This window comes from Pipistrellus kuhlii, unplaced genomic scaffold (assembly GCF_014108245.1).
Source record: "Pipistrellus kuhlii isolate mPipKuh1 unplaced genomic scaffold, mPipKuh1.p scaffold_m20_p_45, whole genome shotgun sequence".
In the NCBI taxonomy this organism is placed as follows: Eukaryota; Metazoa; Chordata; class Mammalia; order Chiroptera; family Vespertilionidae; genus Pipistrellus; species Pipistrellus kuhlii.
The window spans coordinates 2,065,257-2,082,383 of record NW_023425546.1 but is presented as its reverse complement, the minus strand read 5'-3'; the positions used below and the strand labels follow the sequence as shown (position 1 = coordinate 2,082,383).

At 45.2% G+C, this 17,127-nt stretch overlaps 1 protein-coding gene across 2 annotated transcripts; it reads left to right on the top strand.

The window, feature by feature from the left end:
• Window positions 1-1,889: 1,889 nt before the first annotated feature.
• On the top strand, window positions 1,890-15,654 carry LOC123651298. Of its 2 annotated transcripts, none has more exons than XM_045572351.1 (3): window positions 1,890-2,444; window positions 4,125-4,331; window positions 12,871-15,654. In XM_045572351.1, exons 1-3 carry the CDS (start codon window positions 2,003-2,005, stop codon window positions 12,975-12,977), a joined length of 756 nt encoding a protein of 251 aa, XP_045428307.1. In that variant the 5' UTR covers window positions 1,890-2,002; the 3' UTR covers window positions 12,978-15,654. The 2 variants fall into 2 exon arrangements, 1 of the variants encoding a protein (XP_045428307.1); XR_006739921.1 differs by having other exon boundaries at window positions 2,057-2,430.
• The last annotated feature ends 1,473 nt before the right edge of the window (window positions 15,655-17,127 follow it).

The following is a 17,127-nucleotide window of genomic DNA, read 5'->3' as shown; positions in this document are numbered from 1 at the left end:
GGATCCCAAAGGCTGCTGTCTGTCCTGCCCCAACCAAGCCCAGACAACCGGCCCAGACGCCTTGAGGACAGAGGAAGAAGAGTGAGTTTCTGCTGCTTCTTGTTTCCCAGGCCTGGTTGCTCTGGAGAATCAGGTCCCTGAATCATAGGGTTGCCTTTTCTTTTTTCCCCCCTTCCTTTCTCAGCAAAATACACTGATATCCCCTTACTGTCCTGGATGTGATTCATAAAGGCAAGTGAATTAGAAAGTGCTTCTTCCTTGCTGCTCAGATGACACCCCTGACTTGGCCTGGGTGTGCCTGTTTTCCACCTAAAAGCTGTGCCTGTAGTTGACAAATCATTGGTACCAACTGTCCTCCAGAATAAGCGCTGCCCACCGGGCTGCTTGATTTGGCTAGGATCAGCTGGTCCTCTGCTGGTACGAATGTCTTCTTTGGAGATTTGTGTGCTTGTTTGTTACTCATCAGAGGGAAGGACAGCAGACTTGAGGACGAGGGCGTGATGGGCTGATTCAGCGGCTTCTTGCCCACCCCTGGTTCTAGCTTCTGCTTCTCACTTTGTCCAGCTCCTCTCCTGGCTCCTGGGACCCACCTAAGCCACTGTCAGTGAATGAGCTTCCAGCTTTCCCTCTATCACAGCCTGTGTTAGCTCAGTCCATGGAAGACCACTCCCCAGAACCAAACTCATTACCTCTGTGGCCTCAGCATAATTCCAACCAATATGTAGACTAGACAATTGCATCTACTTAAACTTCTCCCAACCTAGAATTATTAGCAAAGATATTAATAACAGTAATAATATTATATTTAGAAGCTCTTTGGCACATTTCATCTCCCAGAGTCTTAAAGATGGTAACTAATTAATATTCACAACACTCCACACAAGAGAGGTAAATATTATTAACTATAATTAAATATAAAATGGGTATACCAAGGACAGCAAAATAATTCACTTATTTATCACAGTTCACTTCGTGTAGTATAACTGGTATTTTAAAACACCCATCATAGGTACAATAATTAGAGATGTGCTTTTGCTAACAAAACCACTACCCACTTCTGGAGTCCCCTTGGGTACTAAATAATTACCCACTTTGTGTGGTTATCTAGCTCACTAATTACCCGCAGAAATTGGGGTCAGGTGTTAACTGCTTGAAATAAGTATCCTCCAAAGACATCCCTCAGCTGTATAGAGAAAATGATGTGTTCATAGCAAAACTTTCATAACTCATAACTCATGTATTTGTTTATCTTTGTAAGTAGAGTGACTATAGATGAGGCAAATTAGTTTACTGTGTAAAAATCATCACTCTGAATTATCATTGCAAATGCACGGAGGTTTAAAAGGGTCTCCGTCCACTCCATCCCCCATGTACCTTTTCTGCTGGAGATGAGCCAATAATGTGATGCCCACATCTGGCCTCCATGGACAAGCACATGGACCAGCCCTGAGCAGCCCACTCTGCTCAGAGATGATTCATCTTGGCCTTGCAGGGCGGCACAGTGAGTCAAAGATGCTGTTGGACCGCTCCGCCCTTCATGATCACTCCAGCCTGTCTTTTCCTCTGAGTCTACTCCAAACGCACTGTTAGACAAATCTGAGAAATTCTCACCTCGTCACAAACCCTGTCAACCATCCTTCTCCTGCTCAATAAGGACAAAAAATAAATAAATAAAAAATGGAGGAAGGTATTGAATGAATTCCCAACACTATGATTGCAGGTCTTTCTCTTTTTGCCTCTATTTGTTCTGATTCCCTCTCCTCCCCTCCCCCTCCCCTCGCCCTTTCCTCCCCCTCCCTCCTCTCTCTGAGGCTCCATTTGCATGTGCTCTTTCTTCTCCTTCTCCTTGGCACCCCGCCTGCTGGTGCAGGTTTCACAGTCGGAGCTAAGCGTCCTCTCCAGTGGAGCACAAAGAAGCTATCTTTTAGAAACATGGACCTAGGAAGCCTGCCCTCTCAGAGGGCCCCTCCTCTCCCCTGTGCCCGGGCCAGGATGGCCTCACATGGAGGCCTGCTGCCTGCGGCTCCAGCAGGGAAAACGGCTCCGGGGCAGCATGCCCATTGGTGCAGTTAGGAGGAGACCCTGGTTTTGGGGTGATGCCTGTCTGACAAGACCATTGTGTAGCTCAGCTCTTACACTGTGCCAGCAGACATGGTGGGAAGCGCTCCCCGCTTGGCGGCCTCTCCCTGCTTCCTGTACCACGTGTGGTCCCTGGGCTCCCGCTCCTGTGCGAGGCTTCGGCTCAACCACCAGGAGATGTGTGGACACTGGGGCGAGCTGCTTCGGGAATAAGGAGACGTCTGCGCAGAAGCCAGGGGTGAGGGTGAGCTACAGTGACGATGGTTCACTTCCAGTCCCGGCGGAGGAGCGGCAGAGAGAACCTGGGTGCAGCCAGGAGGGGAGGCAGCTCCAGGGAGCACGGAGCCTCAGGTGCGGGGCCGCCGGTGAGTGTGGATGAGCCACCCCGGCCCTGCAGCCCCGCAGGGGGGCTGGGATCTGACCTCCCGCCCAGGAGAACCCGCCCAGACCCCCCCACCCCCGGGTGCCCCGCAGGGGTGTGTCAGCTCCTGGGGCGCACACCTGGGAGGCCGGGCTGCTTCCGCTGCTACCCCGCTGAGCATGAACCCAGACCCGACCCTCCGGCTGCGGTGTGGGGTGGCGTGTGTGCGGGGTGTGCGGGGTGCGGGGTGGGGTGGTGTGAGCGGTGAGCCACCTCCTCGCCCGGGCAGCTGGGGCGCCTTGCAGAGGGTGCGGGCGCCGGAGGGGAGCTGGAGAGGGTCAGGGGATGGGGGGCCACAAGCTTTGTGTGCGGACCGGGCGGGGCGCCAAGGTTCCCGCAGGAGGAGAGCCTGCAGCGGGGAGGGGAGGGGAGGGCGGTTCTGATTCGCCCGCGGCCCCGCACCGGCCCCGCACCGGCCGCCCCCGGGATCCGCGCCCCGGGCCCCCGGAGCCGGTTCTGGGAGCGGAGCGAGAGGAGCTGGGGCGGGGAGCCCCGAGCAGCCACGGCGCTGATTTGTGCCGGCGCCGCTGTCAGTCGCAGCCCCCCTCCGCGCCCCCCTCCCGGAGCCCGGAGCCCGGAGCCCGGAGCCCGGAGCCCGGAGCCCGGAGCCCGGGGAGCGGAGTGAATGCGTTCTCAGAGGCAGCCTCGGCCGAGAACGGGCATGTTGTCTTATTTTCATAGGAAAGGGGACAGGGCGGCGGGAGATGGGGGGACGGGGGAGACGGGGGGAATGGGGGACGGGGCAGGGAGAGACCGAGGGGGGTGGGGGGCTGCGGGAGACGGGGAGACAGAGCGGGGGAGATGGAGGGGAGCAGAGGTAGATGGGGGCGGCAGGATGGGACGGAGGGCTGTTCTGAGAGGACAGGGCAGGGGCAGAGGACAGACGGATGGATGGAAGGGCCGGAGGAGCCGGAGGTGAGCGCAGCCCGGGCGGGTCCAGCCTCGGGGCGTCCACCCGGGGGAGCGGGCTCCGGGGCAGACCGCACCGGCTGGTCCTCAGGCCTCAGCCCCCAGTCTTCCCTCCTGGGCTGCTCTGTCCTCCGGCAGACAGCGCCCACCTGGCTCACACTGGTCGAGGGAGGGAGAAAGGAAAGCGAAGGAAGGAAGGAAGGAAGGAAGGAAGGAAGGAAGGAAGGAAGGAAGGAAGGAAGGAAGGAAGGAAGGAAGGAAGGAAGGAGAAGGAAGGAAGGAAGGAAGGAAGGAGGGAGGGAGGGAGGGAGGGAGGGAGGGAGGGAGGGAGGGAGGGAGGGAGGGAGGGAGGGAGGGAGGGAAAAAAGAGGGAAGGAAGGAAGGAGGGAAGGAGAGAGGGAAGGAAGATTGGGACAGTTCTGAGAGTTATTTTTCCTCCTACCCTTCCCTCTGGGAGGCATTTCAGAGCCTCTTGCTCAGCTTCCAGGCCGACAGGGACGCTGCAGCCTGTGGCCAGGAGCTCAGAGAGGATGGGGGGTAGGAGAGGATGGGGGCAGGAGCGGAGATGGGGGGGCACAGAGGAGATGGGGGCAGGAGCCTCAGCGCCTGGGATGTGGGCAGACCCTGGCCTGGCTCAGGCCACTCCCAGACGCACCCCGGGCCAGGGCCAGCCTGCCAGGGAGGAGGGGTTGGCACTCGGAGGCCTTCATCTCAGGAAGAAGTAACGGAATAGTTCAAAGCCTCCGCCCCTCCCGCCATGCTCCCACCCAAGCCGCCTCCCTCTCTGGGCAAAGCTGGACCGGGCAGCCGGGCTCTGGGCCGCCCTCCGCCCGCCCGCCGCCCTCCAGCCGCCCGGCCCCAGGACGCTCAGCCTGGACCAGCTCCGCCCGGCCGGCCCTGGAGCCGCCGCCGGCCGCTGCCGGTGAGTGACCATCCCTCCTTGCTCCCCCCGCAACGTCCCTCCCTGCCCGGTTTGGCATTCGGTGCCGCGGGGAGGGCTGCCGCAGGCGGTTCGGTCATCAGCGCTGGAGGCGCGGAAGCTTGGGGGACACTTGGCCCCGAGACCTCGGAGTCTCGAACCCTGCACCTGGCCCCTCACCGCACTGGCCGCTGTCAGACGCTCGGCCCCCGCAGCGTGCTCACCATCCTGTGTGCAGGCATGTAGGTGTGCAAGCATGTGTGCACAGGCATGTGCGCGCAGTCATGTACACGTGCAGACATGCGTGTGCAAGCGTGCGTATGCGGACATGTGTGTGCAAGCATGTAGGTGTGCGGGCATGCGTGGGGAGGCATGGTGTGCAGCGGGGAGTCCGCACGCGGCCCGCACCTGCGGCGGGAGCCGGCGGGCAGCCACCTGTGTGTCCCTCTCCCTGAAGCAGGAGCCGCCGCCGGGCTTGGCTTTGTCTCCGTAGGAGCAGTGCGCGCCCCTCGGTCCCTGAGACCCTAACTTGTGAGGTGTAGTCCAGGTCCACGGGTTAGGCTCTCGGGAGCTGCGAGCCGCGCCTGAGCACCGGGTTTGTTGGGACTTTCCCCTTAAAGCAAACGCAGGAAAACAAAGTTTGCCTGGCGCCCCGGGTGCAGCTGAGGGCTGCGCGCTGGCGGGTCAGGCAGGGGCCTGGGCAGGAGAGGGTCCCTGCGGGGCGGCCTGGCGGCTCCCTGGCTGTTACCCGGGGCCCTTCCCCAGAGCCGCAGGCGGTCCTCAGAGGAACAGGGACAGCTCGCACCTGGTGCTGGGCCTCAGCACACCAGCTGAAGTCCCAGCATGCCCCAGGCTCCCAACTTTTACACTCAACAGTCCATCTTAAAACTGCCCTAAAAATGGGCATGTGGACATATGAGATATTCAGTTCCACACATGTGTATCATACAGGGCTAGATAGTGAACACAGACAGTGATAGTGGTGAACCAATAATCTGGGCCAATAGAGCCATAGGCTGAAATTTTTACTCTCCTTATTCTGGATAAAAGGTGGCATTTTGGTGTTAAAAAGACTAAATTTGTACTTCTTTTCAAGATCTTAAATAAAATAAAAGGAGATATATAGCCTCCTTGCTTGGCTACGATTTTAAAATGCTATGTACAATGATTTTAAAAGTAATAGGGATTGGAAATGTATGATATATACTGAAAGAAAACAAGGATGCACACACACACAAAAATAGTGTATCCTTTAGGATTAACTGTATTATTCTTTGTGAAAAAGTTAGGGGAAATTATCAGGAATTTAATCCAATCCAATGTAGTTATTTATAACACAAAACTATACATTTAAAATTATCTTTTGAGGTAATTGTTAGCATTACCTAATTTGCAGTTTTCTGAAAAATGTGACATTTTGTAAAAGAATAATTTCAGTGATTTAAATCTATGTCATAGTTAGAAAAGAGAAACCGTGACTTATCTTTCTTTGTTGTGAAAAATTCCAATATACAATTTCATTTAAACGACTTTGGTGTTCTTGGACCAATATTTATCTTCTATTTTCTGAAAATACCTAAATCAATCCTGAATTCAAATGCATTCTTCATTTGGAGACTTTATATTGGTTGTAACTGTTTATGCATGTTAAAGGTTAAGGAAGCTCTTCTTCCCTGTCTTTTGTTTGTTTTGATTTTAAATATTCATTGCGATTTTAGTATTTGACTCTAAATCATAGTCAAAGAACCATTTTGTATCCGCAAACTGAATTGAGAGGATGAACTGTGGAACAATGTGCCATGTCTTTTGTTAAAATCGCTGTGTACTTGTAACATTTAAATATCACTCTCCGGCCTTTGATAGTCTGAATGTGTTTCAAGGGAAAGTTATTGGATTTTTCAGGTCATTTTTTGGTTTGTATAGACTGGATTGATGACTTCCCCCCCATCTTAGCTGATGTGCATGCATAGGTATTTGGAAATTATGGAAAGGCATCACTTTAATTTATGGATCTATAGCATCCCATGATTTATATCAAATATTTAAGACATATGATACCTTTCAAAGTCAAAATATATCTGCAGTTAATTTTATGAAAATGTATGCATGGGTCAACAAAAACCTGCTAGATATCATTCTTCTGTGATTTTAAATAGTAACCGGATAGTAATTTAATCCAAGTGGTACAGTTTGTATTCGAGGGAACTCTCTTGGTTTTTTGCATGTTTCCAAGTGGATTGCTCGTGTTCTGAGGTTGTTATTATACAACTGATCACAAGGTATTTAGGAATGCATAACAACACACAAGATTTTATATTTCAACGGGGAACTGCTTCAGTATAAAGATAGGTTTCTCAGCACCCCTTCTTCCTCAGCGAGCCCATCAGTGAAGTTCAGTGAAATGAAGAACATAATTGGTGGTTGGTTCAATCACTACCAGTCTAGACTAGTCCAGACGCATCAATTAGAGAGGCTGTCTTTTAAAAAGAGAGAGTGCAACCGAAACAAGCAGGGCATTATGGATACGGATCTTTAAAAGTGCAAATCCAGCTTTGCAGATAAAAAATAAGGGGGGAATGGGGAGGGGGCATTGCAGGAAGAAAAGAGAAAGAAGTGAACTGGAGCTTTGGGACAAGAAAGACAGGAAGTGAGAGAGAGGGAGGAATAATGAGTGAAACGCCATGCAGCACCTCCGAGGACAAAGTTACAGTTCAGCCCGGAGCATATGGTTCACCATATTTAACTAGCGCCCCCAACCCCCGTTTTTCTCCTTTTCTGCATGTTTCCTAAGAAGTCCCAGCTCAAACCCAGTGCCGCTGGAAATGTAGGAAGCTTCTAGTGAGAATGAAGCCAAGTGATGCTAGCCAGCCAAAGCTCCTTTTGCAATGTTTTTCCCCAAAAGAAAGAACAGAAAATGTTAATGTTTGATTCTCTAATCATACCTTTAAAAAATCAGCTGTATTAATGAACACGGCTCATTTTAAATCCGCTAACTGGGAAGTATTTTATGGGCAAGACAACTCTAGGCAAGCAGCTAGTAGTTGAATACAGTGAAAGTATGAAGACTGTAACAAAGGCCTGGTGATTTAGAGGGGAGTGAGTAGGTGGATGGATAAAAGACAGAGGATTTAGAGAGCATTAGGAATATATCAAGCTCCAGGGAAAGAAAGGGTTTAATTGATATTAATTAAAACACTGCTAATATATTCTAACAAAATCAAATTTGATGTTCTAAACTAATCTCCTTGCTATGTCAAAGGAAAAGAAAAGTATTATCTTATTTGCATCTCTGCAATCCAAATGCATTGCTCATTCAGCGGAATTAATGCTTACCACCAGTCTGTTTAATCTCCTCACACATTTAGTCAAACTTATTCTTTCAAACTAAAAGGATCAAGGCAGGGAATTCGTGCAGGTATTGGGAAGACTCGTGGCTGTCCTTGTCACTGGCTTCATATTTTTCTATGTTCCTTTCTCCTCAGTGACTCTAATGAGGTGGAGAAACGGTGAGACTGCAGCGAGAATGATGAATATAGTTGATTTTTCCTCTTTTTTTTCTTCTGCCTTCCAGGTTATTTAGGAATTGCAGTTGCCAAATTATAGGAGTATCTTTATTTACATGGCTGATGTTGGTCTGCTAATTAATAATCATATTTATTTCTGATTTCAGAATCTACTTTGTTACAAATTACTATTGAAAAAGGCTCTCAAATCAGAAATTAATGACCCTTTATCGGTTGTTTTCAACTGCAGTTCTCCTAAATGAATGGGGAGGTGAATGTAAAATTTCATACACCAAAAATTGAACTCTTTGTTTCCTTATTAAGTTAAAATTTCTGCAGGGAAATTCACACTTTTATCAAATGGTGAGTTTTATTCTCTAGTGTTGAACTCTTACAATGGATAAAATTGCCCCCGAGTGACATCATAGCAAAAATATTTCTCCACCCCTTAGTCTCCCAAGACTATGATATCATATGTAAATATGTGGCTAACCCCAACAATAAATAAGCTAACTATATTGAGGACCACGTATATGTGTTTGAAGGTGAGGGATTCTGCACAGGATTGAGGATGTGAACTTCTGACTCACCTGCTGACACGGCTGCCTGCCTGCCCCACTGCCTTTCCCAGCTCCACACCACAAAAGAGCAGTTGCAGTTCAGCTCCTGTATTGTTCTATAATCCAGGCAATAATGCTAATTAGCAATGATCAAAGATCTGACTATTCAGAGTAATTATCATAATTTACATCTTCCTTGCTAAAGACATTCCTTGCTGTTTTTTTTGTTTGGTTGGTTGTTTTTTGTTTTTGTTTTTTTGTTTTTTTGTTTTTTTTTAAATAAACTGTTGTTCTACCATTGCACTGCAGTGGAAAGCACAACCAAGATATGTGTGAGGTAGGATTGGATCATTTGGGTTTCATTCAAAGTCGCCGGCATGTGCCTCTTAGCTTGTTCCAGATGGAATTGAAATTTATTTTCTAAAAAGGAATTCTTGGAAATACACAAAGTTTTGCATGTGCACCAGGAAGATATGATTTTATTTTACAAACCCCAAGACTCCTCCTTCCAGCCCATCCCCTTCCTAAAATCACTTACTGAGCAGAACAAAGGAAACTGCTAACTACAGAGGCATCTCAGCGAACAGCAGCAGCATGATACAGTCTGTGATATGACCACACATGGCATTGCACGGAAGTGCAGCGGAATAAATCGTTTAAATAGTAACCCTAATTAGCAGACAGATCTTTAAGGAGGTATCAAGAAAATGGATCCAACCAACTTGAATAATAGGCTCCATTCCCCAAGATCACAAATGTATTTGGTGATCCGGTGATGGGTTGAATCACAGAAAGAGGACAAAGCCCTTTTCTCAAAATGGAGCTTTGCTCTGGCATCCTCTTTAGGGCACGTTAATCAGACATTTTGTAAGAACAGGATTTAATGCAGGGCTCTCTCTTTTCAAAGATATGATCTGCCATCCTCTTGCACCTTTCTTTTATCAGTTGATCTAAAATATCACCTGAAAAATTGTGATCCCCCTTAGATTTTCATATAATTGCTGCAGAATATACATGAAGCCTTCTCCACATTCTATAATGAGGCTTGTAGCCCAGGTTTTTTTCTTATTGCTTGAAGCAAATAAGGATACTTTACACAGAAGGAATAGAATAAATAACCATGTTGAAATTCTATTTATTGGAGCTTTACCTATCAAGGTTATATTCCCAGGGTATGTTGTTCATTGGCCTTTATGGAGAACTTCAGCTTTTACTTGAGGGCTGTAAGCATATTAGAGGGATAATTCCCTTTGAATACTATACAGAAGGAGCCACCTGCAAAATGTTGATGCTCTTATTGAAATCTCAAGTGGAATCAGCTTTCAAAAAATTAGATATTAGAGACATCCAATATAATTTGCAATATGTAATTATACGAAAGTGCATATAGATGTGTTTGCTTTACATGTTTCCTACTTGAGTTTTTTTTTTCTCTTTGGAATTTCTCATCATTTACATGGATCCTGAGTAGAATGTTTTTCAAGTCAACTTAAAAATTTTTCTTGTTAATTAACATAAGAATAAAGGACTCTGTGATCTGTGTTCTCATGCAAGAATGCATGTGTATAACTTCAACGTTGGCAATTAATCATATCTGACAAAGTTGTCATTGCAGAGACTGTTGCATTACTTGTAAAATATTTGCTGCTTTAATCTTCATCCTAATTTTAGATAATTTGAAGTAAGAAAGAACACTAGAATAGTAAATATTATTCATAAGACATCTATTTCCTTTATTTAAGTAATGAGATAACATGTCAGGGAAATGGTCTTAGGCAGAGACAATAATTTTAACCTGCTCAAAGTAACCAAGCCCATAACAGTAATCTTCCTCCATTTTGCATGGCACGTGATTAAGAACCGAGACTCTGCCAGGGATCATAGATGCCAGGCATCAGCCTCCCTTTGGGCGCCTCAGTGTGGTCCGTTCATGGCCACAACTCCCTCTCCACAGAGCGGAGCCCTGAAGATCTGCTATCAGGGAGGAACCTGGGCCACGCAGCAGCAGAAACTGTCTGCCTGCCACTGCCACCTGCTCTGTGCACAGGTGATGATGCTCTTGATGAAGATCAGGAGACTCATCACAGTCAGGTCACAGAAGCACCTGAGCAACCAGTGCCAGGGCCCCAGTTTATGTTTATCTGCTCAGGAGACCAGATTCCAAGGGGCAAGGGTCACTCATGATGAGATGACACAGGATCTTACTTCATCCCAATTAAGTAGACATGGATGCCAAGGAAAACTGATTTGTTAAACAGTTGACTCCTAATACACACCTAGAATATGGTGGTTCACTTATTTATAATTCTTCAAATTTATTTTAAAAGAGGGGTCCATGTTCTAAAAGAGACATTTCTGTGGACTCTATCTATGATACACATTGGTTTGCTTTTCCTCTGGGCTTTCTATTAGGTTACCCAAAGGAGTAAAAAATAAATTCTGTGAACACCTTTCCTTGACACAATAGCATTTTAACTTACTCACAATTAAGTCTACCACACATGTAGCAAAGGCTTAGCACCTCACCCTCCACTTTGTGTCCACAACATAATGAATTCTAAAATATGTAAGATGTATATTTTACTTAACTACTCATCTAGGATCCATTTTTGCATGCTTGGTCAGAACAGAAAAATACTATAATAATTAACAATATTTAGCAGCAGGTTATGTTATAGGTCCCGGAGCAAAAACACTTGCCATTTAGAGAGCCAAGGTCTTTCATGTGTTTAGGGCAGAAATCAGTGAGAGAAGGTGGAATATCTCTTGGTGTACGTACCTAACTCATTACGCATCCTCATTGTGTGAGCTTAATGAAGAGGCTGACAATAAAAGCTTTAGTTAAATTAAAATCCACCTGCAAAGTACACTTCATTCATAACATCTATTGAAAAATAAAAGAAATATTAATACAGTTCTTCCCAAACATTCTGATCTGTAAGATGCGTGGGTTGGATTCATTGATCTCCAATTATTTTAACTAAGAATTTGTGAAGCTGCTCCAAAGTAGAGGTACAAGAACAACTCCGGGACCCTTGACTCTGGAGGTATTTGTTTTAAGACTTGTCCTTTAAAGTTATATTCAATTCCACCTCCAGGTACTGTATTTACTAACATGAAGTTGTCTTGATGGTAAAACAGTAAAGTTCATTTTTAGGAAAAGCAGTGGCAGAGAGAGGAATAGCTGGAGAATGAAAAATGCTCTCAGTTCTAAGCCCACTCTGCAACACAAACATAGAAGAAACCCAGACAAACACCTGCCTCCCTACTTTGTTTATTAAAAATCTTTGTGTTGAAAGTGTTACGTATGTCCCCATCCACCCCCCCCCCCCCCGTGACCTCTTCTAGACTACCCCCAACCCCTACCCTGGCCTTCATCACCCTGTGGTCTGTCCATGGCTTATGCATGTATGTATACAAGGTTTCTGGTTGATCTCTTCCAACCCACCTGCCCTTTCCACCCACCCCACCTTCCCTCTGAGATTCTGCAGTCTCTCTATTCTAAGAGCATATTCTTTAATACCTCTGCCTTCATTTAATTTCTTTGCTTTTCTCATTGGGCTGACATCTTTGAATTTCACCTTTCCCTTTCCACTTGACTTACAATATTTGAATCATGTCAATATTCCCTTCAAAAGTCTACAATAGTTATATTAACACACTACGCTTCTAAAATTAAATTTTAATATGTTCAAAACTCCTGAAATTTGCTTTGCTCCATTCTCTAAAACCACTCAAATATATCATTTATTTATTTATTTATTTTATTTTATTTTATTTAGCAAACCTATTTCCCCTGGCTTCCCAGTTTTTGAACCTGTCCATGTGCTGTTTTTACCCTCTCTAAACTCTGTGCCTTCACCTCTTCCACACCTCAGAAACACTTTTTATTTCTTGCTTTCTTTCCTTCCCTCCTCCCTCATTCTTTCTCTTTTTCTTCCCTCCCTTCCTTCCTTCCTTCCTTCCTTCCTTCCTTCCTTCCTTCCTTCCTTCCTTCCTTCCTTCCTTCCTTCCTTCCTTTCCTCTCTTGGGCATGAGCCAGGCACTATACATTTAAATACAGGAATTGACATTAACTTCTAGCAACTCTGGTGGCTTTGACCACTCTGCATTGCTGAGGACTTATGTATCCACAATTATTTCATTTTGCATTTACTCTTTAGCTATTTGAACAAGTCCCTGATGTCCTGCCTTCTGCTGTTGGTTCTTTGCATGCCCTGTTTCTCAGTTGCCTGTGGGATTCACCTGAAGTTTCTCTTACAGACATTCTCTCAGGGGATTAGCATTGTACCCTCACATGCCCACAGAGCTGTTGCTGGTCTGAGTGAGGGGCACAGTAAGAAAGGGCTATGTGTTCCTGGTGCCGCAGTCTGCACGTAGTCTGGAACAGCAGGGAGCTAAAGTATCAATGCACGTGTTTATGTTTATTGAGCACTAAATGTGATGACTTTCTGTGACATGTTCTGTTGTGTTTTTTAGTTGTGTGGATGTTCCTTTCAGCTGATCCTGTAGCCCCCAGGAAGGTTCAAAGACCACAGAGAGACCCAGTGGATGCCCAGGCCACTCAGAAGTTGAAACAAAAGTAATCGCCTGAGGACACCTCTTCTGCTCAGCAACACCCTCACCCCACAGTCCCTTCAAGAAACAAAGAAGCCTAAGAATGCCATCTAGATTTTTTGACATTGGTTTTGAGAGAGAGGGAGAGATGGGCAGACATACAGAGAGAGATTTGGTATTCTGCTTATTGATGTATTTATTGGTTGATTCTTGTATATGCCCTGGCGGGGATTGAACCCGAAACCTTGGCGTATTAGGACCACTTTCTAACCAACTGAGCCACCTGGTCTGGGCTCATGCCATCTAGATTTTTCATGAGCCAAAGAAAAGTTGTATTCCTTCATTTGTATTCCTTCCTCATTAGTATTCATCTGCTTGAATTTAAATTTAATGCGACATTTATTTTTTAAAAGTCTTCCTAGTATACATTTGCTTATGAATGCACCAATTTTTAAAATAGGAATTGCACAAATGTGTTAATATTTTAAGGAACAGTAATGTTCTAAGTAGATTGATTTTTAGCCACACACAAAGTGTGATCTTAAGAGTGACCTAAAGAGTATAAAGTGCTCTTGAAATAACAGCAGTGAGAGGCAATCCGAAGGGTAAAATAATGGGGGAAGTCATAACGCAACACAGAAATGCCACGTATCCTGCCTGACATCAACCAAGCAAGCACTCTTTTTATTCAGCCATATGGGACACGTGAGCTATGATCACTGCTTCTAGCCAAGAAATCTAGTTAGACAGAAGGACACAAACTTTCAAAAAGATAAATAACAACTCAGGTCAATAGATGGCAAGACCCAAACCCAACCCAAAACAAATGGTTTAAACAAGGAACCCCGAGGAGATCAGCAGAAGCAGGACAAAACTGGTCTGTTCAGGGAAGAAAGTGCCCCTAAAGAGAAAATGATGAAGTGAATCTTAAAGGATGTTAAAGAATTAGATAAGTGGAAAGAAAGGGGGAAAGCGTATCTTTTAGATAGATGCATTTTTGTGAGAGCAAACGCACACACAGCTGTCTCACCCCAGGTGTTGCCTACAATTATAATTATATTTCTTTGCCATTAAAGAAAGTGACTGGTAATAATATGAAAGCTTGTGATTATTCTGTTAACCTAATAATAATAGTATTTATTGTAGTCTCACTATATGTTAAGCATTTTATGTTAGCTCACTTAAGCCTCACAGCAATTCAGCAAAAACCCATTTTATAGGTTAAGAAAACTGAGCCTTAATGCGGTTAAGTGACTTGCTACATAGCCAATACAGAGTTCACATCCAGAATTGCAATTGCAAAACTCATAGCCGAAGGCCATGGCTTCCAGCTGGCGTGCTGCCAGACATGTGAACCATGCAACAGCTGACCAGTCAGGCTGGGCAATGCCATCTTTCCCCCCAGGCTGTCAAGCTAGAACAATAGTAGCTGACCAGTGTGAATGAATCAAAATTATATCTATGTTTTTGTCAGATTGGCAAAAAAATGTAATCTATTTTTGGTGTGTTGCAGAATTTTACTAATTAGTTTATGTGTGCCATGAGATGAGATTGAAATCCCTGATCTAAGGCCTGCAGTCGCAATATTGCAATCATTACATTACTACTTGCTATTATTTTTGTTGTAAACAAAGAGCTATTTCCTTTAATCCCTTCAAATTTTTCAGATTTCTGGTTAAGTTATACTAGAGTGATAGAATGTATCTTCCTAATAGAAAATTGAAATAATTGGGGAATAGAGCATATTAATATTTTAGGCTTTTTTCTTTCTTTCTTTCTTTCTTTTTTTTTTTTTTTTTTGCTAGACTTTGATGAGATTCTTCAATTTTGTCTGCATAGTCTCAACTTCTTGAAAAGAAAAAAAAATGGGTTGGTAGTGATTAAAGGTCAGTTAATCTGTGTCCTTCCTACAGGTGAGAGAGAGGGGCTCATGAAGGCTTCATATTTACGTTCCCCCAAGCTAAGCACAACGGCTTGAACCACCCACCACCCACCAAGAACCTAAACCAGTCATGAACTTGGCCTTGATTAGCGGAAACATTTTATCTCAGAGGTTTGAGAGCCTTGTACCTAGTAGATTGTTTCAGCTTTGCACCTCTTTGGCTTCCCAGGTTAATATGAAAAATATCTAGCTGTGAACTAATTACCATTTTAGATCCTGATCCCTGGCCAGTTTTCTCAATGGTTAGAGCATCAGCCCTAGTGGCAGATTCTTCAGTCCCAGTAGGGAAGCAAGTAGGAGGCAACCAATTGAGGTATCTCTCTCACTTCAATGTTTCTCTCCCCCTCCTCCTACCTTTCCAATCTCTCTAGAAATCAATGGAAAAAATATCCTTAGGAGAAGATTAAAAACCAATCATATAATGGCCCAAGTTATTATGTGCAATATATTCAATGATATTCTTAAGGTATTTGAAAAGTTGGTTCACCTAAACAAATCCAATCTTCTAACTGTTTTGTTAACCAATTTTGTGCACAGTATGCATTTATAAGTGTTTCTGCATGAATATTTACATATGACTTTCAATAGTCCTTCAGTTTTTAAAAGTGTCAATGGTTATTTGCTATTTTAATACTCACTTATCTGGTATCAATTCAAGAATATTTCAGCCATAAAAAGCTAGAATTGAGAAAACTTCACTCTTCTTTACCAGCCCTTTTGCATTTAATTGGCATTTGGTTATGATTAATAAAATGGTCAGCTGGCCCAGCTGGCATGACTCAGTGGTTGAGCATCAACCTATGAACCAGGAGGTTATGGTTTGATTCCCAGTCAGGGCACATACCTGGATTGTGGGTTCAGTCCCCAGTGTGGGCCATGCAGGAGGCAGCTGACCCATAATTCTCGCTCATCATTGATGTTTCTATCTCTCTCCCTTTCTCTTCCTCCCATTAATCAATAAAAATACATTTTAAAAAATAAAAAATAAATGAAATGGTCAGCTGGATGACACAGAGATTTAGAACACAATTCTGCCTTGAAGGAACCTGTGAAGTGGGGTCCACTTCAGGACCAGCGTCTCGCTTGGGATGCCAGATAAGAGACAGCTGCACATCTCCTCTCAGACACTGGCATTGTCAGACAGAGCTCCTCATGGCTGAGCTTGGCCTGTTTTCCAGATGGTTATTGGCTGTATCTCACCCAGTTCTCATTCAACGAGATCATAAATAAACAGGGTTTTTAAAGTAGCCAAGCACAGAATATGATTTTGTTGGCATTTTATGAGGCTTTGTTATATGTCCCTGGAACCCTCAATAAAAGGAATATTGCATCCACTGTGAACTTGTGTGTTTCCTGGAAGAGCACTCTCTCAATACAAGGTTGTTGGCACCAGAGTACACAAAGCTAGCTTCAGGATCCAGGATCCAGCAAGTAATCTAATATGACAGGAAAATTTCAATTCAGAGACAATTTCTAAATGACCTTATGTTGCCTTTCAATAAATTTCACTGTCATCTACCCAAGTCAGAAACCAATGAGTGCTCCTCATCTTTCTCTTTTTAGCTGTCACGGCCAGTCAAATCTTTTTTTTTTTTTCTTTCTTCTTCCTGTTTTCCAATACATTTGCATGTCTCCACCTTCCACATGGCTGCAGCTAAGACACCCCTCACTTCTCACCCGGATCAGGGCATCAGGCCTCCAGTTTTTCCTCCTGTGCTGCCAAGCGGTAACCAGGAAAATCTCCCTATGCCACAAATACCATCACATCACTCACAGTGCCCAGCATTTTATTGGATCCCTATTGCCCTTGAAATAGCATGACACCTAAAGCCCTTCCTATCTTGGATCCTGGATCCTGGCCCAACATTCTTCTTCTTCCCCACATTCTTTTCAGTGTTGCTGCCACACATATTTGCCATTTCTTAATGCTCTTTTTATACCCTGCGCTTTCTCAGACATCCACACTGTCTGGGTGGCTCTCGCTCCACTGCCCCTTCCAGACTCTGCATCTCGCCCCTTGGGTCTCATCCTGGAACCCTTTCCTCTCGGGAATTTTTGCCTCAACCATCCTACCATCACCCTATGACTCTCTTCTTTCATCGGTGCTTCCGTAGCCTCTGTGCACTCCTCCTAGTAGCACTGATCACCCTGATTATTGATAACGTGTGCCAGTCTTCTCTCTTTGAATATGTGGTTCCAGAGTTGCCTTGTTCAGTAGGGTCGCCATTTGCCATATG

Coding starts and splice junctions, on each gene's coding strand:
- LOC123651298 (XM_045572351.1), top strand. CDS start 2,003: ATGGAGGCCTGCTGCCTGCGGCTCCAGCAGGGAAAACGGCTCCGGGGC. Junction 2,445..4,124: donor CCTCAGGTGCGGGGCCGCCG/GTGAGTGTGGAT, acceptor CCTTCATCTCAG/GAAGAAGTAACGGAATAGTT. Junction 4,332..12,870: donor GCCGCCGCCGGCCGCTGCCG/GTGAGTGACCAT, acceptor TGTGTTTTTTAG/TTGTGTGGATGTTCCTTTCA.